The sequence below is a fragment of the Panthera uncia genome, chromosome X (genome assembly GCF_023721935.1).
Source record: "Panthera uncia isolate 11264 chromosome X, Puncia_PCG_1.0, whole genome shotgun sequence".
Classification (NCBI taxonomy): Eukaryota; Metazoa; Chordata; class Mammalia; order Carnivora; family Felidae; genus Panthera; species Panthera uncia.
In genome coordinates, this window is record NC_064817.1 from 77,935,245 (window position 1) to 77,959,568 (window position 24,324).

At 38.6% G+C, this 24,324-nt stretch overlaps 1 protein-coding gene across 4 annotated transcripts in view; it reads left to right on the forward strand.

Moving 5' to 3' along the window:
* The window catches only part of CENPI (centromere protein I), an 80,256-nt gene that overhangs the window by 20,705 nt on the left and 35,227 nt on the right, over positions 1–24,324 (forward strand). For all 4 annotated transcript variants that reach the window (XM_049644056.1, XM_049644055.1, XM_049644058.1 and 1 more), the window contains 9 exons: positions 1,721–1,769; positions 6,873–6,919; positions 11,799–11,888; positions 12,438–12,566; positions 12,799–12,966; positions 13,119–13,239; positions 21,425–21,516; positions 23,013–23,130; positions 23,218–23,282. In XM_049644056.1, coding sequence (XP_049500013.1) covers positions 1,721–1,769; positions 6,873–6,919; positions 11,799–11,888; positions 12,438–12,566; positions 12,799–12,966; positions 13,119–13,239; positions 21,425–21,516; positions 23,013–23,130; positions 23,218–23,282 — 879 coding nt within the window. The remainder of the gene's footprint in view (positions 1–1,720; positions 1,770–6,872; positions 6,920–11,798; positions 11,889–12,437; positions 12,567–12,798; positions 12,967–13,118; positions 13,240–21,424; positions 21,517–23,012; positions 23,131–23,217; positions 23,283–24,324) is intronic.

Sequence of the window (24,324 nt, forward strand, 5' to 3'; positions counted from 1 at the left end):
CATGTGGGGCTCCATCCCATGAATTGTGGGATCATAACCTGAGCTGAAATCAAGAGTCAGATACCTAACTAACTAAGCCATCCAGGTGCCCCTACTTTTTTGATTTCCTAACATCTACAGCAAGTGTTGGCAAATTTTTTCTTAAAGTGCCAACTAGTAAATATTTAGGTTTAAGGGATATACTGTCTCTGTCACAACTGCTCATTCTACTGATGTAGTGTGAAAGCAGCTATAGACAATACATAAATGACTGTGGCAATGTTCCAATAAAACTTTATTTATAATGACCAGTGGTGGACTGGATTTGACCCACAGGTTATTGTTTACTCGTCCCTGTGATAGATTATTTATTTGTCCAATAAACAGATGTTCTAAATTGAATGATCTCCAATTTATGGAGGCTTTTTCTTTCATGTTTTATTTTGTGGCTATCATTTTCTTTTCTGAAAGAAAAAAAAACGCCACCCTCTGGTCCTAAAGATTTTCTCCTAGGGGCGCCTGGATGGCTCAGTCAGTTAAGCATCCGACTTCAGCCCAGGTCATGATCTCACAGTTTGTGGGTTCGAGCCCCACATCGGGTTCTGTGCTGATGGCTCAGAGCCTGGAGCCTGCTTCAGATTTTGTGTCTCCTTCTCTCTCTGCCCCTCCCCCGTTCATGCTCTCTCTCCTTCAAAAAGAAACGTTAAAAAAAATAGATATTCTCCTATGTTTTCTTCTAGAACAGGTAGTGGCAAACTTTTCCTGTAAAGAGCCAGGATAGTAAATATTTTAGGCTCTGTGGGCCATAGGCCTCTGTCACAACTACTCAGCTCTGCTGTGGTAGCAGGAAAGCAGCTATAGAGAGTTCATATATGAAATGTGTGTAGCTATGTTTTGCTAAAACTTCATTTACAAAAGCACATGAACTGCAGTTTGCTGACCCCTAATCTAGAATAAAACCTCAATAAATGGACACTCAAAATGAAATGTTATAAAGGAACCAGTCATTCAGTAACTTAAGTAACAAATCTATTGAATGTGTGCTATTTGCCAAACTGAGAGCTAAATGGTTAATTAAATTATGAAGTATCCACTCATTGCAATATTAAGATCATTGAAAATGATTATTTTGAAGACAAAGCAACATGGGAAAATGCTTTTAAGTGGGAAACAAGATAAAAGTTTTAAGTTTGTATCTTAAATATGGACTACTGGAAAGAATGCATGAATTTTTGTTAGGTAGAAGGATCTTTTTTTAAATTTTTTAATATTTATTTTTGAGAGAGAGCAAGAGAGAGAGACAGAGCATGAGCATGGGAGGGGCAGAAGGAGTGAAAGACAGAATCTGAAGCAGGCTCCAGGCACTGAGCTGTCAGCACAGAGCCTGATGCTGGGCTCGAGCGCACAAGCCATGAGCTCGTGACCTGAGCTGAAGTTGGATGCTTAACTGACTGAGCCACCCAGGTGCCCGTAGAAGGATCTTTTTCTCTTTTTAAATTGTCTGCAGTGTTTCTATATTCCAAAAGAAACTTAAAAATAGTGTAATGAGATACCAATTAAAGCTATTGGTTTTTACCACTACTATGTAGTATGAAAAAGGGAAGCTTTAAGAGCTATTGTTCAACAAAATTCTGCAGCCTTTTTGCTTAATCAGGATAAAATTGACATTTAAGGAAGATACATTGCCACTCTGTTCAAGATATATTGTCATTTCTCTTTTTAAAATTTTATATTTTAACAGTGCCCTTATGTGTGCCATTTGCTATATTTACTTACCAGAAAAGAGAATGGTGAGTATTTTTATTCCAGTTTTACTACATTTATTCTGTGGAATTAACATTTCTTTTTTTTTAATATGAAATTTATGGTCAAGTTTGTTTCCATACAACACCCAGTGCTCCTCCCAACGGGTGCCCTCCTCAATGCCCATCACCCTCCCTTCCCTCCTACCACCCATCAACCCTCAGTTTATTCTCAGTTTTTAAGAGTCTCTTATGGTTTGCCTCCCTCCCTCTCTAACTTTTTTCCCTTTCCCCTCCCCCATGGTCTTCTGTTAAGTTTTTAAGGATCCACATAACAGTGAAAACATATGGTATCTGTCTTTCTCTGTATGACTTATTTCACTTAGCATAACACTCTCTAGTTCCATCCACGTTGCCACAAAAGGCCAGATTTCATTCTTTCTCATGGTCAAGTAGTATTCCATCGTATATATACACCACAACTTCTTTATCCATTCCTCGGTTGATGGACATTTAGGCTCTTTCCATAATTTGGCTATTGTTGAAAGTGCTACCATAAACATTGGGGTACAAGTGTCCCTATTCAACAGCACTCCTGTATCCCTTGGGTAAATTCCTAGCAGTGTTATTGCTGGGTCATAGGGTATATCTATTTTTAATTTTTTGAGGAATCTCCAGATTGTTTTCCAGAGTAGCTGCACCAGTTTTCATTCCCACCAACAGTGCAAGGGGGTTCCCGTTTTTCCACATCTTCGCCAGCATCTATAGTCTCCTGATTTGTTCATTTTAGCCACTCTGACGAGCGTGAGGTGGTATCTGAGTGTGCTTTTGATTTGTATTTCCCTGATGAGGAGCGACGTTGAGCATCTTTTCATGTGCTTGTTGGTCATCTGGATGTCTTCTCTAGAGAAGTGTCTATTCATGTTTTCTGCCCATTTCTTCACTGGATTATTTGTTTTTCGGGTGTGGAGTTTGGTGAGCTCTTTATAGATTTCGGATACTAGCCCTTTGTCCGATATGTCATTTGCAAATGTCTTTTCTCATTCCGTTGGTTGCCTTTTAGTTTTGTTGGTTGTTTCCTTTGCTGTGCAGAAGCTTTTTATCTTCATGAGGTCCCAATAGTTCATTTTTGCTTTTAATTCCCTTGCCTTTGGGGATGTGTCAAGTAAGAAATTGCTGCTGCTGAGGTCAGAGAGGTTTTTTCCTGCTTTCTCCTCTAGGGTTTTGATGTTTTCCTGTCTCACATTCAGGTCCTTTATCCATTTTGAGTTTATTTTTGTGAGTGGTGCAAGAAACTGGTCTAGTTTCCTCCTTCTGCATGTTGCTGTCCAGTTCTCCCAGCACCATTTGTTAAAGAGACTGTCTTTTTTCTGTTGGATATTCTTTGCTGCTTTGTCAAAGTTGCCCATACTTTTGTGGGTCTAATTCTGGGGTTTCTATTCTATTCCATTCATCTATGTGTCTGTTTTTGTGCCAATACCATGCTGTCTTGATGATTGCCGCTTTGTAGTAGAGGCTAAGGTCTGGGATTGTGATGCCTCCGCTTTGGTCTTCTTCAAAATTACTTTGGCTATTCAGGGTCTTTTGTGGTTCCACACAAATTTTAGGATTGCTTGTTCTAGCTTCAAGAAGAATGCTGGTGCTAGTTGGATTGGGATTGCATTGATGTGTAGATTGCTTTGGGTGGTATTGACATTTTAACAATATTTATTCTTCCAATCCATGAGCATGGAATGTTTTTCCATTTCTTTATATCTTCTTCAGTTTCCTTCATAAGCTTTCTATGGTTTTCAGCATACAGATCTTTTACATCTTTGGTTAGGTTCATTCCTAGGGATTTTATGCTTCTTGGTGCAATTGTGAATGGGATCAGTTTCTTTATTTGTCTTTCTGTTGTTTCATTATTAGTGTATAAGAATGCAACTGATTTCTGTACATTGATTTTGTATCCTGTGACTTTGCTGAATTCATGTGTCAGTTCTAGCAGACTTTTTGTGGAGTCTATCGGTTTTTCAACGTATATTATAATGTCATCTGCAAAAAGCGAAAGCTTGACTTCATCTTTGCCAATTTTGATGCCTTTGATTTCCTTTTGTTGCCTGATTGCAACACTATGTTAAACAATAGCAGTGGGAGTGGACATCCCTGTCTTGTTCCTGATCTCAGGGGAAAATTTTCAGTTTTTCCCCATTGAGGACGATATTAGCTGTGGGCTTTTCATAAATGGCTTTTATGATGTTTAAGTATGTTTCTTCTATCCCGACTTTCTTGAGGGTTTTTACTAAGAAAATTTGCTGAATTTTGTCAAATGCTTTTTCTGTATCAATTGACAGGATCATATGGTTCTTAACTTTTCTTTTATTAATGTGATGTATCATATTGATTGCTTTGCGAATGTTGAACCAGCCCTGCAGCCCAGGAATGAATCCCACTTGATCATGGTGAATAATTCTTTTTATATGCTGTTGAATTCAATTGCTAGTATCTTATTGAGAATTTTTGCATCCATATTCATCAGAGATATTGGCCTGTAGTTCTTTTTTGCAGGGTCTCTGTCTGCTTTGGGAATCAAAGGAATGCTGGCTTCATAGAATGAGTCTGGAAGTTTTCCTTCCCTTTCTATCTTTTGCAACAGCTTGAGAAGGATAAGTATTATCTCTGCTTTAAATGTCTGGTAGAATTCTCCTGGGAAGCCATCTGGTCCTGGACTCTTATTTGTTGGGAGATTTTTGATAACTGATTCAATTTCTTCGCTGATTATGGATCTGTTCAAGTTTTCTATTTTTTCCTGTTTGAGTTTTCGAAGTGTGTGGGTGCTTAGGAATTTGTCCATTTTTTCCAGGTTGTCCAGTTTGTTGGCATATAATTTTTCATAGTATTCCCTGATAATTGCATGTATTTGTGAGGGATTGGTTGTAATAAATAAATTTTCTTTTGTGATTTTATCTATTTGAGTCCTTTCTCTTTTCTTTTTGAGAAGCCTGGGTAGAGGTTTATCAATTTTGCTTATTTTTTCAAAAAACCAACTCCTGGTTTCATTGATCTGCTCTATAGTTTTTTTAGATTCTGTATTGTTTGTTTCTGTTCTGATCTTTATTATTTGTCTTCTGCTGGGTTTGGGGTGTCTTTGCTGTTCTGCTTCTATTTCCTTTAGGAAAACCGTTATCTCTCTATTCTTAATGACAGACTTGTTGGATAAAGGATTCTTGGCTGCATATTTTTTCTGTTCATCACGTTGAAGATTTCCTGCCATTCCTTTCTGGCCTGCCAAGTTTCAGTAGATAGGTCTGGCACTAGTCTTATGGGTCTCCCTTTGTAAGTTAGGGCCTGTTTGTCCCTAGCTGCTTTCAGAATTTGCTCTTTATCCTTGTATTTTGCCAGTTTCACTATGATATGTCATGCAGAAGATCGATTCAAGTTACGTCTGAACAGAGTTCTCTGTGCCTCTTGGATTTCAATACCTTTTTCCTTCCCCAGATGAGGGAAGTTCTCAGCTATGATTTGTTCAAGGACACCTTCAGCCCCTTTCTCTCTCTCTTCCTCTTCTGGAATTCCTATGATATGGATATTGTTCTGTTTGATTGCATCACTTAGTTCTCTTATTATCCCCTCATACTCCTGGATTTTTTTATCTCTCTTTTTGTCAGCTTCCTCTTTGTCCATAATTTTATCTTCTAATTCACCTATTCTCTCCTCTGCCTCTTCAATCCGTGCTGTGGTCACCTCCATTTTATTTTGCACCTCATTTATAGCATTTTTAGGTCCTCATGACTATTTTTTAGTCCTTTGATCTCTGTAGCAAGATCCTCTATGCTTTATTCAAGCCCAGTGATTAATTTTATGACTATTATTCTAAATTCTTGTTCCGTTATATTGCTTAAATAGTTTTTGATCAATTCGTTAGCTGTCACTACTTCCTGGAGTTTCTTTTGAGGAGAATTCTTCCGTTTTATCATTTAGGTTAGTCCCTACAGTAGGTCCAAACTGCAGAGCACTTCCCTTGTGCTGTCCAGACTAACTTGTGTTGGTGGGTGGGGCTGCAGTCAGACCCGATGTCTGTCCCCAGCCCACCACTGGAGCCACAGTCAGACTGGTGTGTACCTTATCTTCCCCTCTTCCAGGGGCAAAACTCACTGTGGAGTAGTGTTGCCCCTGTGTGGGCTGCTTGCACACTCACAGGCTTGTGGTGCTGCTTCGATGGGATCTGGCCAAGGGCGTATTAGACAGGGTGGATCTGCAAGGTGCTCCGGTGGGAGGGGCAGGCTTAGCTCGCTTTGTTGTCTGTGGTCCCCTTGGGAGGGTCCCTGCAGCACCAGGGGTGGGGGGTGGGCAAATAGGCCTGTGGGAGGGATGGATCCACAGAAGCAAAGCATTGGGTGTTTGCGTGGTGCAAGCAAGTTCAGTGATGAGAACTGGTTCCCTTTGGAATTTCTGCTGGGAGATGGGAGAGGGAAATGGCTCTTGCCAGTACCTTTGTTCCCCTGCTGAGCTCTGTCCCTCCAGGGCTCAACAACTCTCCCTCCTGGTGTCCTCTCGCCCTCCCGCCCTCCCGCCCTCCGAGAGCAGAGCTGTTTACTTTTAACATTCTAGATGATATGTCCCGCTGGCTGTCAGAACTCATGGAGTCCGGCCCCTCTGCTTTTGCAAGCCAGATTTCGGTGGCTCTGCCTTGCCGGGTGGGCTGCCCCTCCACCGCCCCGGCTTCCTCCCGCCAGTCCCTGTAGCACGCACTGCCTCTCCACCCTTCCTACCCTTTTCTGTGGGCCTCTTGTCTATGCTTGGCTCTGGAGAGTTCGTTCTGCTAGTCTTGCAGTGGTTTTCTGGATTATTTAGGCAGATGTGGGTGGGAATCTAAGCAATCAGCAGGAGGTTATCACAGTGTCCTCCTACACCACCATCGTCCTCTCTGTTCGACAGAGTATCTGGAATTAACATTTCTATTGGCCTTTATAAAGTTAACTGGTAGCATTAGTTCAATGACAAGATTTTGTGGGAATTATTTTTTGTGCTTTTATCTAAGAGTGTCTGCTTAATGGTTTAATTGAACAGAGTGTTTATATTTTTGATGTGTTGTACAAAGATGTTTTATGAGCCACGTGGTTTGTTTTTATTCTGAACCTCATGCATTGTACTTTTCTTTATCTTTTCTAGTCAAACCATTTCGTGTGAGAAAACTGCTTGGTCTTCAGGCCAAAATGGTGAGTACGAAAAAGACCTAAAATTGGCCAGTGTATCTGTGCTAGATACTGAGTTGAGCTTTGGGGATATAAATTGAGTGAATCATGATCTTCAGGGAGCTTATTATCTGGTGAGCTTTGAAAACAAAATAAAAAAATCATAAATAGTTGAGGGTCAAGGAGGAGTGGTAATTCTTAAGAGAAATTTTAAGAGATTAATAGGATTTAACCAGGCCAAGAAGGAAGAGAAGGGCACTCCTGGAGGTGGGAACAGCATAAGAAAAGACATATATAGATGTTAAACAGCAAGACTGTTTAGGAAACTGTGTTGTTATGGTTGGAAAATAAGTGTTGGAGAGTAGTCAAAAATGACTACTTTATTAAAGTAAAGTAGTAGTTTATTTATTTATGTTTTTGTGGATGTGATCTAGGAAAGCATTCCTTTCTTGACACATAGACTTTAGTATATTCCCTGACCATTATCTCTTATCCTTACAGCTTTCTTGCATTGCTATTTTCACTATACCTGCCTGGTAACAAGTTTGTGAAGTTTTGGGTATAAAACAGTAGGAAGTTGTAGTGCCTATCTTAACTGCTGAAGCCTGCATGACCTACCGAAAGGCATGCAAGTTTAATGAAAAATACAAACAAATGTGCACATACATGCTTCTCCAGTGTGAGGTTTCCCATTAGTACAATTCAATGATTGTTCTTGTTTTTACATTTTTTTTTAATGTTTATTTATTTTTGAGAGAGAAAGAGACAGAGCATGAGCAGGGTAGGGGCAGAGAGAGAGAGAAAGTGGGAGACACAGACTCCAAACAAGCTCCAGGCTCTGAGCTGTTAGTACAGAGCCCAATGCGGGGCTCAAACTCACAAACCGTGAGATCATGACCTGAACTGAAGTCAGATGTTTAACTGACTGAGCCACCCAGGCACCCTTGATTGTTCTTGTTTAATAGCTTCCTGTTTTGGTTGTGTCAGTCCAGTGTCTTCTCTTAGCTCTCTGAATATATTAATGATCATGTTTTTGTCCAAGTTGAATTTTATTTTACAGTAATATAAATTGTGAAAAAGTTATAAAGTTTCTTCATGTTAACAGCAAAGCATTTCAATGGAATAAGAAAATTCTTAGCATAAGTAAGATCTTGCTGATTTGGGGGGTGCCTGGGTGACTCAGTCATTTAAACATCCAACCGTTGATTTCAGCTCAGGTCATGATCTCACAGCTTGTGGAATTGAGCCTCAAGTCGGGCTGTGCACTGACAGTATGGAGCCAGCTTGGGATTCTCTCTCTCCCTTTCTCTCTGTCCCTCCCCCCTCGCACTCCCTCTCTTTCTCTCAAGATAAATAAACTTAAAAAAGATCTTGCTGATGTATTAACTGAAACAATAGTGTTATGTTCAGGTTTAAAAAATGGTTTAGTACATGATTGTAAATTTTTTTAAATTTTTTCTAATGTTTACTTTTGAGAGATAGAGACAGAATGTGAGTAGGGGAAGGGCAGAGAGACAGAGAGGGAGACACAGAATCTGAAGCAGGCTCCAGGTTCTGAGCTGTCAGCACAGAGCCCAACATGTGGCTTGAACTCATGGACCATGAGATTGTGACCTGAGCTGAAGTTGGATGCTTAACCGACTGAGCCACCCAGGTGCCCCTGATTGTGTAAAAATTTTAAACCCAGACATTAAATATATGGCTTCATTAATAACATTTTATATAGTACATTATTATTCCATTATCCATGCCCATTTATAAAGATTCATTTATTTTTTATTTTTTTAAATACTTATTTTGAGAGAGAGAGAGAGAGAAGGAGAGTGAGAACGTGCATGCTTGTGAGTGGGAGACGGGGAGAGAAAGGGAGAGAGAATCCCAAGAAAGGGAGAGTGAATATCAAGGCTCCATGCTCAGAGAACCTGAGGCAAGGCTCGTTCTCACGACCATGAGATCATGACCTAAACCAATATCAAGAGTCAGATGCTCAACCAACTGAGCCACCTAGGCAGCCATATAAAGAGGCATTTAGAATTGTTTTGATTAGCTGAATTTTGGTGATTTTGGTCAAGTCCAACAATATCAATCCAAGAAATCGTGGCTGTGCTTACATGTAGTACAACGTGTATAGCAGTAACAGGCATAATCTGTGTGTTTGAAAAAATATATTGGATATATGGATTTCTGACACCTGCAAAGGCATGTATCCTCTCTATACCCATTCATAACCTATAACTCCTGATCTGTGAAGGAAACAAAATACAGAAACTGTCTTTGTGCTGGCAGGCATGATTGGTGGGAAGTGGTGCAGGCATGTTGTTATCATATATACACCAGGCCCTGTTGAGAACAGTCTTTGGAACAGGGGTGGGGAGTTGGTGAGGATGGTTTCTAGGATTGTACCCTCTGCTAGGCGTGAGCCTATGTGACTTTGGCTGTGATTCTTTTCCTGTTTCCAGCTTGGTCTCTTGTTTCCTCAGAGTTCCTTTCTTTAGTTAATTTGGTGCTTCACAGTAGAGGCTGTTCTCAAATGCCTGGAAAACGTTGTTTGTCCATATTTAATAGTAAAGAACTAAAATGGTGATTGGAAACTTTTGCATGTGAGCAGGTATTGTTCATCGCTGGATCTTGATGTTTCACTGGGGAGCCCCAGAGATTGCTGTGTCACTTTTCCCAGAGAGGAATCCTCTTGTTTCCTGCCTAGGGCTTATATTAGTCAGGCTTCTCCATAAGCAGAATCAATAGGATGTGTGTATAGATATGTAGAAAGGTATTTATTATAAGGAATTGGCTTGCATGATTATGAAGCTAGGAAGCCAATAATCTGTAGGGTGGGCCAGCAGGCTGGAGACCCTGGAGAGATGATGTCTCAGTTTTAGTCCAAAGACAGTCTCCTGTAGAACCAGAAAGAGCCGGTGTTACAGGTGAAGTCTGAAGGCAGGCTGCTAAGAATTCTCTCTTGCTTGAGGGAGGCTGGTCTTTTTGTTCTTTATAGGCCTTCAACTGATTGAATGAGGTCCACCCACTTTATGGAGGACAGTCTACTCAAAGTCTACCAATTTAAAATGTTAACCTCCTCTAAAACACCCTCACAGAAACACCCAAAATAATGTTTGACTAAGTATCTGGGCACTCTGGACCAGCCAAGTTGACACATACAGTTAACCATCACAGGTTATCAGCTTGGTTCCTAGCACTCTGGGTTGCAGGCAGTGGAAAGGGGTGAGGAAGGGTCCTGGTACCCTCCCTCAGCTGTGCCTGTTATCTGATTCCAGTTTCACCTTAAGAGAGTAAAACCTTGATGTTTGTTAGTGTGGTGAAGGAATTTGGGGTTCTAATTGCTTCTTACTTAGATTTTCAACCAATCCTCCTGTTTGCTGCCTCTCTTGCACTTCTGCTGCCCCCACTTTTCAGAGGTATCTCGTCCCTCAAATTCCTGAGTCCTTTTGAGAGTTCTAAAACATGAAACTGCTGCTTTTGAGCCTTTTTCTGTTACTACCTTAGATTTTGTTTTCTCTGTTTTGCCAAGTTGGTTACTATTTGTCCATTTTTATTCTAGGTTCCAAAATCTTTTTGGGATGTCTCATTTGCTGTTGTATCCTCTCTTGTTTTCTTTGAACTTGTGCTTTATGCCTTTTTCATTCCTTTACTTTTTAGTGGGGCTTTGGGAGGACCCAGAGTTAAACATCTATTTTCAATATGTCATATTTAACTGGAATTCTTTTTAAAAAAGAAAAGAGTGTTAACTTTTTAACAACAAAGATATGTTTAGTTAACTAGACAGTACGTTATAAAGGTCTCTCCTCTACTAAATATTTTCTCTATCAAAAAACATTCCAACTCAAAGCAAACTCTTATACTAATTGACAATTAGTACAGAGATCAGAAGATATTTCGGTGTAGATAAATTGGATTATTTTGGTTTTGTTATAACAAATTTAATTTCAAGAAGCTGTTACAAAAATAGGAACACTGTATTTCTAAGCCCCAATTTCTGCCTGTCTTATTTTGTACAATATTTGATTCAACAAAATTGTAATATAACAAAACAATTTGGTTATTTCCTTGGAATTCATTAAAAAAATTTTTAATATTTTTTTGAAAGAGACAGAGACAGAACATGAGCAGGGGAGGGGCAGAGAGATAGAAGGAGATATAGGATCTGAAGCAGGCTCTAGGCTCTGAGCTGTCAGCACAGAGCCTGATGCGGGGCTTGAACTCACAAACTGTGAGATCATGACCTGAGCCAAAGTCAGACGCTTAGCTGACTGAGCCACTCAGGTGCCCCTTCTTGGAATTCATTTTAGTAGTATGCTTTCTCTGGATAGCCAGATATATCTACCTGGATAGCCAGGTGTCCAGCAGTAATGACTTCTGTCATTCTAAAATTAATGTTTTTGTTAAGACTTGTTTTAGTCGTATCAAGCTGCTTGACTACTGCGTACCTGTTGTTGGATTTCCTAGTTAATTTTCCAGGAATTATGATAATGTATTAATATTTCCTTGCCCTGTTTTCTTAGCTTCCCTTTTTGTCTTCCCACCTTTCTGTCTAAATCAAGAATGAGTCAACTTTGAGTCCTGAGTATGCTACCAGTGAAAGTAAGCCATGCTAGTAAGTATGACGTAGACCTAAGGCATGGGCATAGAAGACAAGAGAAAATATTAAGGAAAAAGTAAAAAAGAAAAGGTCATAAAAGAAGTCCACAGGCTCATGAGGGTAGTTTTATGATAGTTGACTTAAAATGTCTGATTATTTATTCTTTGATTTTTTTATAGCATCTTCCAATAGCCATATCACATAGTAAAATTAGGGTTGGAATATATGTTTAATCTGTTTATTTTATTGTTACTTTTCTTTCTTATGCCAAAGAATTGAAAATTGAGAACTCTTATTTCATTTCAGGGAATGCAGCCTCACCTCCAGGCTTTGTTATCGCTGTATAAGTTCTTTGCTCCTACTTTGATTTCTGTATCTTTGCCTGCAAGGAAAAAGGTGAGGGATTAAAGAGTGATAAGTCATATTGAGATCGAAATATTTTTATTAAGTTAATTTACAGATTTGAAATGAAATGTTTACAGCATACTGTTTCATTTTTTTCTTAATGTTTATTTATTTTTGAGAGAGAGAAACAGAGTGCAAGCAGGGGAGGGGCAGAGAGAGAGGGAAACACAGAATCCGAAGCAGGCTCCAGGCTTTGAGCTGTCAGCACAGAGCCCGATGTGGGGCTTGAACCAATGAGCTGTGAGATCATGACCTGAGCTGAAGACAGACACTTAACTGACTGAGCCACCCAGGCACCCCCTACAGCATACTGTTTTAAAATCTAGTATTATGCCATTGTTTCTAGGAAGTTTTCTAAGGGATTGACACTTTGTTTTAATTCTATTTAATGTATAAAATAGATTCTTGCTCAGAAAAAAAACCATTTGCATGGCAGAAAAATGTATCATAATTAATACATTTTCAATTAAGAATTTTGTATTTTATATTGCTTCATGTTATGGGTACCTATTTATGTACTTTAATCCAATTTTCTTATAGATTTATTTTAGGAATTCAGAGAATCTGTGGGAGACAGCTCTACTTGCTGTGAGGCAAAGGATTCAGGGACCCCCTCCTGAACCTGTAAAATTAATGTTAGGTCCAGCTAATGTCCATCCTGTAAAAAGAGTAAGTGTCTAAAACTCCAAATGATTTGTGCAGGTTTCTTTTCTTAAAGCCAAACAGTAAACATTCAGATGATTCAAGAGATTATAGAAATTTAAATACATTTTAATTACCTAGAATTCTGTGTGAACCACATTTAGACTTCATTAACTGAACAACTTAACAACTGCTTTTACATTTAGTTTGTAGTCTGCCTAGTCCATTGATAGATTGTTTTACTGTCTTTCTTCTTTAGAAATGGAATTCTTACTCAGTTATACCCATGCTGAATTCTAGTAGCTGCAGTAAAGAATGTGGGAAAAAAGGGATGGCTCTTTCTGATTATCTCCGTAGTAATGGATCCTTTCCACTAGAACAGCTTAAAAGCTTCCCTCAACTCTTAAAGAACATCCATTGCTTAGAGGTATGTGACTGGACCATGTGCTTATCTATAGTTTCCATTCAATCTGCAAAGCCTTTATTTTTATTGTGTATTTCCTATCTGATGATTTCCTTGTTGCTATGTTCCTTTTACTCCGTTTCATATACTTACACTTGATTGTTCTGTCTTTGCAGCTGCCTTCTCAGATGGGTGCAGTGTTGAACAACTCTCTGCTGCTTCACTATATTAACGTTGTCAAAGACGAGTCCATCTTACTGAGACTCTATCACTGGTTGAGTCAAACATTACAGGAAGGTAAAAATTGATATTTAAACTCATTGATTGCATGAGGAGGGAACCAAATAGCTTATATCTTTTATAAGGGTAACAAATTCTAAATAGGAGGAGCCTTCATATGTTGTAACTATCTCTCTAATAATCATATATTCAGAGCTGGTATGCTTCCTTTATACTAATTTTAAGATATAGTAATAAAGGAGTTATGTTGTTAAGGAAACATTGCTGGATGGCCACCCAAACTCACTGGGTGGCTCCATTTTGATGACCATCACAATCCCAAAACCTCTTCATCTTTGTGCAGAGACTTGCTGTTCAACCCACAAAATAATCAGATTAATGCTAACCACACTCGAGAAGACTAATACATGTCAGGATATCAACTTACTACTTCATGCTAGAAATAATTCTTAAGATGGTGGAACAACATGGAAGTTTTTTTTTTATGTCTCTATCCATGAAATACAGCCATATCAACACTAAACCATCCTGCACACCTAGAAAACTGATTTGAGGTTTAAAACAATAATCTGCACAACCTGAACCACAGAACCCCACAGGTACACAGTGTGGAGAGGTGAACTGGGAGAGATAGAAGCCGTGGAGGGAAAGGAGCTGTTTTTGCTTGCGGAGAGAGTACAGAGCTGGGGGAGAGTACAGGAGAAAACAAGCCCCCCAAAAGCAGCTGAGGAGAAAGTGGAAATGTGGAAAAAGCCACAGGGACTGAACAAAAAAGGAAGAAAGGAGAAAGAAGAGGGTTTAAATTCCATTAACACTTTATAAACTGGGGGAGTGCAGAGTCTGAAAATCTGCAGCTCAATAACCAGCAATTCTCTGGTGGGAAAGGCGAGTCCCCAGGAGCAGAGGACCAAATGGGGAGACGCAGTTCCCCTGCTGGGAGGACATTTGGTAGAGGCTGTGTGGCCACCCCAAAGGCAAGGGTCCCAACGGACCCTGGAGAAAAACCATATTCACTGGTGCTGGAACAAAGACATTAAGGGGGCAGCCTGGTGCCAGATGTGTGTTGTGATTTACCACAGTCCCTGAAACGCTGCTGCTACACAATCGCATGAAGTTTTTCTGGGGCAGGTTGGCACCTAGCTGCAGTCTCTGGGCGTCAGCAGCAGCATGGTCCCGCAAACGTTACTGCGGACGGGTGGGTACCTGGCCATTGTTCAGTGAGACCCTTTCCCAGACAGTCTGAGCAGGTCACAGCTGTAGTCCCTCAGAAGTGAGGGGTTGGGAAACACAGCTACATCTGAGATAAAACTCAGGAGGGAGGTGCCGCCTGGCAACCTGATGGCTAGGTCACTGACAGTGTAAAAGCAGGGAGTGGATGGAAGCTGGAGACAAAGGAGAGGTACACGATTGCTGATGGGGGAGAGCATAGACTCTACCATAGACTGGGTAGCTAGGTGACAACATTTTCACCCCTTCCACGCATGTGCATACACACCTGCAGGTGCCACAGCAATCCACCCGAGTAATCTAAGCATCACCATCTAGTGGAGAATGGAGCAGTTACACTAAGCCCCACCCAACTGGACCAACCTCGCTCTTCAGGAACAACACAAGTCTCTCTGCCTGCTTACACTAAGCCCCGCCCAACTGGACCAACCTCGCTCTTCAGGAACAACACAAGTCTCTCTGCCTGCTTAGTATATGGACTATAAAGTGCTTCATAGTTTGCCTTCTAGGGGAAACTGATGTAATTTCAATCATACTTCCGTCTGTTTGCTGGTCCATCTATTCAATGTTTTTCTTTTCTTATTCTTGAGTACATTAATACATTTCTATTAAAATATTTTTCTTTAAATTTTTTTCTATTTTTTACTTTTTTGTAAATATTTCAAATTCTGTTTTTTTACTTCCACCATTTCATTTTATTCTATTTCATTGCATTCATTTTTTTCAAATTTTCAAACATTTTCCTTTTTTCTTCTTATCTTTCCCTTTTTTCTCTAATCTGTCAAGCTCCTATCACAAACAAGACCATAACACACCTAGGATCTAGCATCCTTTATTTGATTTTTTTATGTTGTTTTTAATTTTTTAATTCTAATTTTTTTAACTTTATTAATTACTTTTCTTCCTTCAAAATGACGAAATGAATGAAATCGCCCCAAAAGAAAGAACAGGGAGAAATGACAGCCAGGGACTTAATCAACACAGATAAAAGCAAGATGTCTGAACCACAATTCAGAATCACAATAATAAGAATACTAGCTGGGATTGAAAACAGATTAGAATTCCTTTCTGCAGAGATAAAAGCTACTCAGGATGAAATAAAAAATGCTATAACTGAGCTGCAATCTCGAATGGATGCCATAGCGGCAAGGAGGGATGAGACAGAGCAGTAAATCAGCAATATAGAGGACAAACTTATGGAGACCACTGAATCACGAAAAAAGAGGGAAACTAAGGAAAAAGAGCACGATTTAAGAATTAGAGAAATCAGTGACTCATTAAAAAGGAACAACATCAGAATAATAGGGGTCCCAGAAGAGGAAGAGAAAGAAATATGGGTAGAAGGGTTATGTGAACAAATCATAGCAGAAAAATTTCCTAACCTGGGGAAGGACACAGACATCAAAATACAGGCAGCACAGAGAACCCCCATTAGATTCAACAAAAACCGACCATCAACAAGGCATATCATAGTCAAATTCACAAAATACTCAGGCAAGGAAAGAATCATGAAAGTAGCAAGGGAAAAAAGTCCTTAACCTACAAGGGAAGACAGATCAGGTTTGCAGGAGACCTATCCACCGAAACATGGCAGGCCAGAAAGGAGTGGCAGGATATATTCAATGTGCTGAATCAGAAAAATATGCAGCCAACAATTCTTTATCCAGCAAGGCTGTCATTCAAAACAGAGGGAGAGATAAAAAGTTTCCCAGACAAACAAAAATGAAGAGTTAGTGACCACTAAACTAGCCCTGCAAGAAATTTTAAGGGGACTCTCTGAGGGGGGGAAAGACAAAAAAAAAAGATCAAAAGCAACAAAGACTAGAAAGGGCAAGAGAACATCATCAGAAACTCCAACTCTAGAGGCAACATAATGGCAATAAATGCATATCTTTTAGTACTCACTCTAAACGTCAGTGGACTAAATGCTCCAATCAAAAGACATAGGGTAACAGAATGGATAAGAAAATAAGATCCATCTATGTAGTGTTTACAAGACCCACTTTAGACCTAAAGACACTTTCAGATTGAAAGTAAGGGAATGGAGAACCATCTATCATGCTAATGGTCGACAAAGGAAAGCTGGAGTAGCCATACTTATATCAGACAATCTAGACTTTAAAATAAAGACTGTCACAAAGAGATGAAGAGGGCATTATATCATAATTAAGGAGTCAATCCACCAAGAATTTCTAACAATTGTAAACAATTATGCTCCAAATGTGGTAGCACCCAAATATATAAATCAGTTAATCACAAACATAAAGAAACTCATTGATAACAGTATCATAATAGTAGGGGACTTCAACACCCCACTTACAACAATGGACAGATCATCTCAACAGAAAATCAAGAAGGAAACAATGGCTTTGAATCACAAACTGGACCACATGGACTTAACAGATATATTCATAACATTTCATCCTAGAGCATCGGAATACACATTCTTCTCCAGTGCACATGGAACGTTCTCCAGAATAGATCACATACTGGGACACAAATCAGCCCTCAACAAGTACAAAATGATCGAGATCATACCGTGCATATTTTCAGACTACAACACTGTGAAAGTCGAAATCAACCTCAAGAAAAAATGTGGAAAGGTAACAAATACTGGAAGACTAAAGAACATCCTACTAAAGAATGAATGGGCTAACTAAGAAGTAAAAGAGAAAATTAAAAAGTTCGTGGAAGCAATGAAAATGATAACACCACAACCCAAAACATCTGGGCTACAGCAAAGGTGGTCATAAGAGGGAAGTATATAGCACTCCAGGCCTGCCTAAAGAAGGAAGAAAGATCTCAGATACACAACTTTACCTTACACTTTAAACAGCTGGAAAAAGAACAGCAAATAAAACCCCAAACCAGCAGAAGACAGGAAATAATAAAGATTACAGCAGAAATCAATGCTATCAAAACCAAAAACCCAGTAGAACAGATCAATGAAACCAGAAACTGGTTCTTTGAAAGAATTAACAAAATTGATAAACCCCTAGCCAGTTTGATCAAAAAGTAAAAGGAAAGGACCGAATAAATAAAATCAAGAATGACATAGGAGATCACAACCAACACAGCACAAATACAATAATAAGGGAATATTATGAACAATTATACGCCAATAAAATGGGCAATCTGGAAGAAATTGACAAATTCCTAGAAACATATATACTATCAAAACTGAAACAGGAAGAAATACAAAATTTTAACAGACCCATAACCATAATGAAATTGAATTAATAATCAAAAATCTCCCAAAGAACAAGAGTCCAGGGCCAGATGGCTTTCCAGGGGAATTCCAGCGAACATTTAAGGAAGAGTTAACACCTATTCTCTTGAAGCTGTTCCAAAAAATAGAAATGGAAGGAAAACTTCCAAACTCTTTGTATGCAGCCAGCATTACCTTGATTCCAAAACCAAAGACCCCACTAGAAAGGAGAACTATAGACCAATTTCCCTGATGAACATGGGCACAAAAATCCTCAACAAGATACTAGCCAACCGGATCCAATGATACATTAAAAAAATTATTCACCATGACCAAGTGGGATTTATACCTGGATTCAGGGCTGATTCAATATCCACAAAACAATCAATAAGATACATCACATCAATAAAAGAAAGGACAAGATCCTCTCAATAGATGCAGAGAAAGCATTTGCCAAAATACAGCATCCTTTCTTGATAAAAACCCTCAAGAAAAAAAAAAAGAGGAAAAAAAAACCCTCAAGAAAGTAGGGATAGAAAGATCATACCTTGAGATCATAAAAGCCATATATGAAACCCCCACTGCTAATATCTCCAATGGGGAAAAACTGAGAGCTTTCCCCTAAGGAACAAGACAGGGATGTCCACTCTTGCCACTGTTATTCATCATAGTATTGGAAGTTTTAGCCTCAGCATTCAGACAACACAAAGAAATAAGAGGCATCTAAATCAGCCAGGAGGAGTTCAGACTTTAGCTCTTCGCAGATGACATGATGGTGTATATGGAAAACCCAAAAGATTCCACCAAAAAAAAATGGCTAGAACTGATCCATGAATTCAGCAAAGTTGCAGGATATAAAACCAATGCACAGAAATCAGTTGCATTCCTATACACCAACAATGAAGCAACAGAAAGAGAAATCAAGGAATTGATCCCATTTACAATTGCACCAAAACCCATAAAATACCTAGGAATAAATCTAACCAAAGAGGTAAAAAGATCTATACACTGAAAACTATAGAAAGCTTATGAAAGAAGTGGACGAAGACACAACAAAATGGAAAATTATTCTATGCTCCTGGGAAGGAAGAACAAATATTGTTAAAAGTCAATACTACCTAAAGCAATCTATGATTCAATGCAATCCCTATAAAAATAACACAAGCATTCTACACAGAGCCAGAACAAACAATCCTAAAATTTGTGTGGCATCAGAAAAGACCTCAAATAGGCAAAGTAATCTAGAAGAAGAAAACCAATGCAGGAGGCATCACAGTCTCAGACTTCAAGGTGTATTACAATGTTGTCATCATCAAGACAGTGTGTTACTGGCACAAGAACAGACACTCTGATCAATGGAAGAGAATAGGGAACCCAGAAATGGACCCAAAATGTATGGCCAACTAATTTTTTTTTTTAATTTTTTTTCAACGTTTATTGATTTTTGGGACAGAGAGAGACAGAGCATGAACGGGGGAGGGACAGAGAGAGAGGGAGACACAGAATCGGAAATAGGCTCCAGGCTCTGAGCCATCAGCCCAGAGCCTGACGCGGGGCTCGAACTCACGGACCATGAGATCGTGACCTGGCTGAAGTCGGACACTTAACCGACTGCGCCACCCAGGCGCCCCATGGCCAACTAATTTTTGACAACCCAGGAAAGATTATCCAATGAAATAAAGACAGTATCTTCAACAAGTGGTGCAGGGAAAACTGGACAATCACATGCAGAAAAATGAACCTGAACCACTTTCTTACACAATACACAAGAAAAACCTCAAAATGGATGAAAGACCTAAACGTAGGACAGGAAATCATGAAAATCCTAGAAGAGAAAACATGCAAAAACCCCTTTGACCTCAGCTGCAGCAACTTCTCAACACGTCTCTGGAGGCAAGGGAAACAAAAGCAAAAATGAACTATTGGGACCTCATGAAAATAAATCTGCACATTGAAAGAAACAATCAGCAAATCTGAAAGGCAACTGACAGGATGGGAGAAGATATTTGCAAATGACATATCAGAAAAAAGGTTAGTACCCAAAATCTATAAAGAACTTACCAACTCAACACCCAAAAAACAAGCCAGTGAAGAAATGGGAAAAAGACATGAATATACACTTCTCCAAAGAGGACATCCAGATGGCCAACCGACACATGAAAAAATGCTCAGCATCACTCATCATCAGGGAAATACAAATCAAAACCACAATGAGATACCACCTCACACCTGTCAGAATGGCTAACATTAACAACTCAGGCAACAATAGATGTTGGCGAGGATGTAGAGAAAGAGGGTCTCTTTTCCACTGCTTGTGGGAATGCAAACTGGTGCAGCCACTCTGGAAAACAGTATGGCAGTTCCTCAAAAAATTAAAAGTAGAACTACCCTATGACCCAGCAATTGCACTACTAGGTATTTATCCAAGGGATACAGGTATGCTGTTTCAAAGGGGCACATGCACCCCAGTGTTTATAACAGCACTATCAACAATAGCCAAAGTATGGAAAGAGCCCAAATGTCCATCGATGGATGAATGGATAAAGAAGATGTGGCATATATATATATATATATATGTATATATATATATATGTATGTATATATATATATATCTATATATACACACACACACATATATATACACATATACACATATATGTGTGTGTGTGTGTGTCACACACATATATATATGATGGGGTATTGCTCAGCAATCAAAACGAATGAAATCATGCCATTTGCAACTCCATGGATGGAACTAGAGGGTATCATGCTAAGCAAAATTAGCCTGTCATAGAAAGACAAATATCATATGACTTCACTCATATGAGGACTTTAAGATATAAAACAGATGAGCATAAGGGAAGGGAAGCAAAAATAATATAAAAACAGGGAGGGGGACAAAACAGAAGAGACTCTTAAATATGGAGAGCAAACAGGGTTGCTGGAGGGGTTGTGGGAGGGGGCGATAGGCTTAATGGGTAAGGGGCATTAAGGAATCTACTCCTGAAACCATTATTGCAGTATATGCTAAATAACTTGGATGTAAATTAAAAAATAAAAAAAGAATTATTTTTGGTAACATGTTCATGTTACATATTTCTGCCAACAATAATATCTCGTCTCTGCTGTCAGTGTAGATGGGAGCCAAATTAGTCATCGGAAGAGTTCTTAATTACAGAATTGAGGAAAGAGCAGTAAGGGAGTTTTTCATCCAGGCCCTAGTAAGACCTGAGAATTTAATTTTTCCAAGTGGATCATTTTCTTTAGAGATCGTATTTCTGTTGACCAGATCATTTCTTTCCTGGGTAAGCAACTCCTGACTTTTTTCTAGTGTTCAAAATTGGTTTTAGTTAGTTCCAGGCTAACTCTCCTTCTCCTGCTCAGTTTTTCTTTAGATAAGATGTGATATTTTATTAGATTACCACTTACTAGAGTCCTACCACTCGGAGATTATCCCCATCTCACCCTAGTTGAAGTTTGGGTTATATTAAAACTTTTAATTCATACATTTATACTCTCTTGGACTACTATGTGACTTAAGCTAATCACATTTATTGTATGTTAATTTTACTAGTTTATTTTTTCACTGTAAGATTTCCCTATGTCATGAAGTTCTTGAGGAACATCGATCTCACTCCTCATAACTGTTACAGTCTGCAGTGCAAGTTGGCTAGGATGTATCAGGATGTATAAGACTGATTAATTGTTTATATTTATCATTTGTCATTTTAGAGTAGTGGTAATTATGTTTTGTATAGTTTTTATTGTCATGCAACCAGTTGCTTATGTTTAATATTTCTGCTCCAGAGTGTATTTGGTACAAGGTGAATGATTATGAACATGGAAAAGAATTTGCCAACTTACTGGACACTATCATCAGGGCAGAGTACTTCTTACAAGTAAGATTCCACTTGCTTCATATTCATGCCACCACTTCTTTCTAAAATTTATTTAGATATCCATTGAATGCCTTTTCTTTAGTGCTCGGCATCATTTGTAAACTGTATTTACTCATTTCAAAACTTGTTATAAATAGACTTGAATTGAATTGATGTTTATCTCTGTACTGTTGGATTTGAAGAAAGAATTTGTTAAATCATGCGAATAAGAGAGAAAGGGCTGTAATTTAAGAGAACAAACTGAAGATTTAACTGAATGCATTCAGTTGAATTCATTGGTAAGATCTCATAGGGTTACTGTGTTCTCATAATCAGTAAATATTTTTTAATGTACTAGCCAATTAATTATTTGGCCTACGTAAGTAACCTAGCTGTACTTTAAGCTGCCACTCAGCACCATCAAGAAGCCTATACTCATTGCCCTAGTCTGGTTTAGATGTTTGTTTTATGTGCTCTTAGTTCACTGTGTTTACCTGTATCCTGTCTCTTGCAGCATCTCTGTTTTCACACATAAGCTCCTGGTCAGGGGGAACTATGTCTAAATTTTCTTCCCGTACAATTGCTCATCTTGGTATGTGATACAAAAAAGATGCCCAATAAATGTGTTGAATAAATCTTAAGGGTTTGGTGTGAGACCATTGAATTGGAAGTTGGATGTGATTTTTATGGTGGTGAGGGTAAAGGGATGAATTTAGGTAGACTTTTAGGTTTCCTGCTTGGGAGGATGATGATGGCATTCAGTGAGAAAGGGAAATGTAGAAGGAACAGGCAGGCTTGGAAGGAAAGAATTTTGACTTAAAAGATGCCTGTTGGATATCTAAAAGGTCATACCCAGTAGGCAGTTAGATAATGAGTCTAGTGCTGAGGAATGAGATTTAAACTACAGGACTCCTCATTATATAGGTGCTGGTTTTAGCTATGTTATAGATGATATTGTCCAGAGAACTCATGTCATGAGAAGGAGGTCTAAGATGGAGTCCTGGTGCATGCCATTATTTAAGGCCCAGGGCAACACAGGAAAAAAAAAGGAAAGCCCTGGATCCTCTCTTTGGTGGAAATATAAGCAACATATACATTCAGTATTCCTCCTGATGGAGCTGCCCAGAGTTTGAATTTGGTCTATGGCCTCTAAAGAAATTACAGCCCTGTTATAACATTGTGTACATCTTATTGACTGTGCAAGTGACTGCATATACTCCAGAGTAGTACAATTTCATTTATCTTTAAAAACATTACATAACTTGTCTTTTTACCTTCTTTCTAACTGATGTTTTATGGTATTTGAAAACTATGTTGGTGAAGATGGTAATGTATCCAAGTATTAATCATCTGGTCCTTTTTATGAGGAACTCTGGCACTTAACCCAAGGCTTTTATTATATTGATGACAAAAAATTTGGTCTAAAAGAACTATAGCACAGAATAAACTGGTTGCTTAGAGAGTAATTATGGACTGAAGAGGTTTATATGAGTTATTACTATGGACTTGTGTTGTAGGAGGGGTTCTATTCCTGTGAAACATTCCTGTATAAGAGCCTTCCTCTCTGGGATGGCCTCTGTTGTCGATCACAGTTCCTTCAGCTTGTGAGCTGGATTCCTTTTAGTAGCTTCTCTGGTATGTATCATGAAAATTTGGAGTCCTTTAATTCATTGTAATATTATTAAAAGGAATCTTGAATAATCTTTTTTCTTCAATTCCTAGAGGTGAAACCACTTCTTTTTGACCATCTAGCACAGCTCTTCTTTATATCAACCATTTATTTCAAGGTAAGAGAATACTGTATTGCTTAGATTAAATAGGAAGTATGGTTTTATGGTCAGTGGTACATAATTCCAAACCCACATTAAAGCAGTGGTTTTCTACCAGGATTCCCTTGGATCTGGATTCGAGATGCTACATCACTCAAGTCAAAGTTAATGCATAGAATTTTCTTTTGTAAAGGTTTTGTTGCATACAGTTTTCCTGAACTGCTTCCACTTGTAGCAGGTGACAAAGTAAATGAACAGGTGGCAAATTAGTATTAATAAAAACAAACTGGGAAATACTTAACCATACTTAGTTTGATTGTTGTGTTTGATATTTTTATAGATACCCTTACTCATTTTACAAATATTTATTGAACACCCACCATGTGCTAGATGCTCTTCTTGACACTGGGAATACAGTAATGGCCAAAACAAACAAAATCCCCTGTGACATTCATACTGTATATTTATAACATTCTTATTTTCTGCTAATAAAATTGTTCCAACCTTATATAAAATTAAAATGTGTTACTATTTTGGTGTGTTTTCCAAAAAGACCACTGAGTTCCAAGAGTTCTACCCAACTGAGTCTGAGAGCCACTTTTGTATAGAATGGTTATTCCTATTTCAGAAGAGTGACAATATAAAGAGTATTTCTTTTGTAACATTGTTTTCACCTTAAGTCACTTACTGTTGGCCACATTTACAGTAAAGATGTCTTGTCCTGCTTAGTATTTGTCATAATCAAATGGTACTTTATTAACTACCTGTCACATTAACTTGGATTTGAGGTTAATTTATATTATTTATACTTACTACCTGACCAACGTCATCATTCACATGACAATACCTACCACTTCTCCCCAGCCAACATCTTCAGAGACTTCATTTTGCAGCTTTTTGTGATTTTCTTCCTATCTTGTAATTGAGTCATTCTTTATCTCTTCTCTTATTCCATTATTCTAGGGAGCTATTTATCTATAAATATTAGGTTGAACCATACAAAATTGCCATTTTGTAGGTCAAAAGTATTTGATCAGTGTTAATTTCATATGGTCCAACT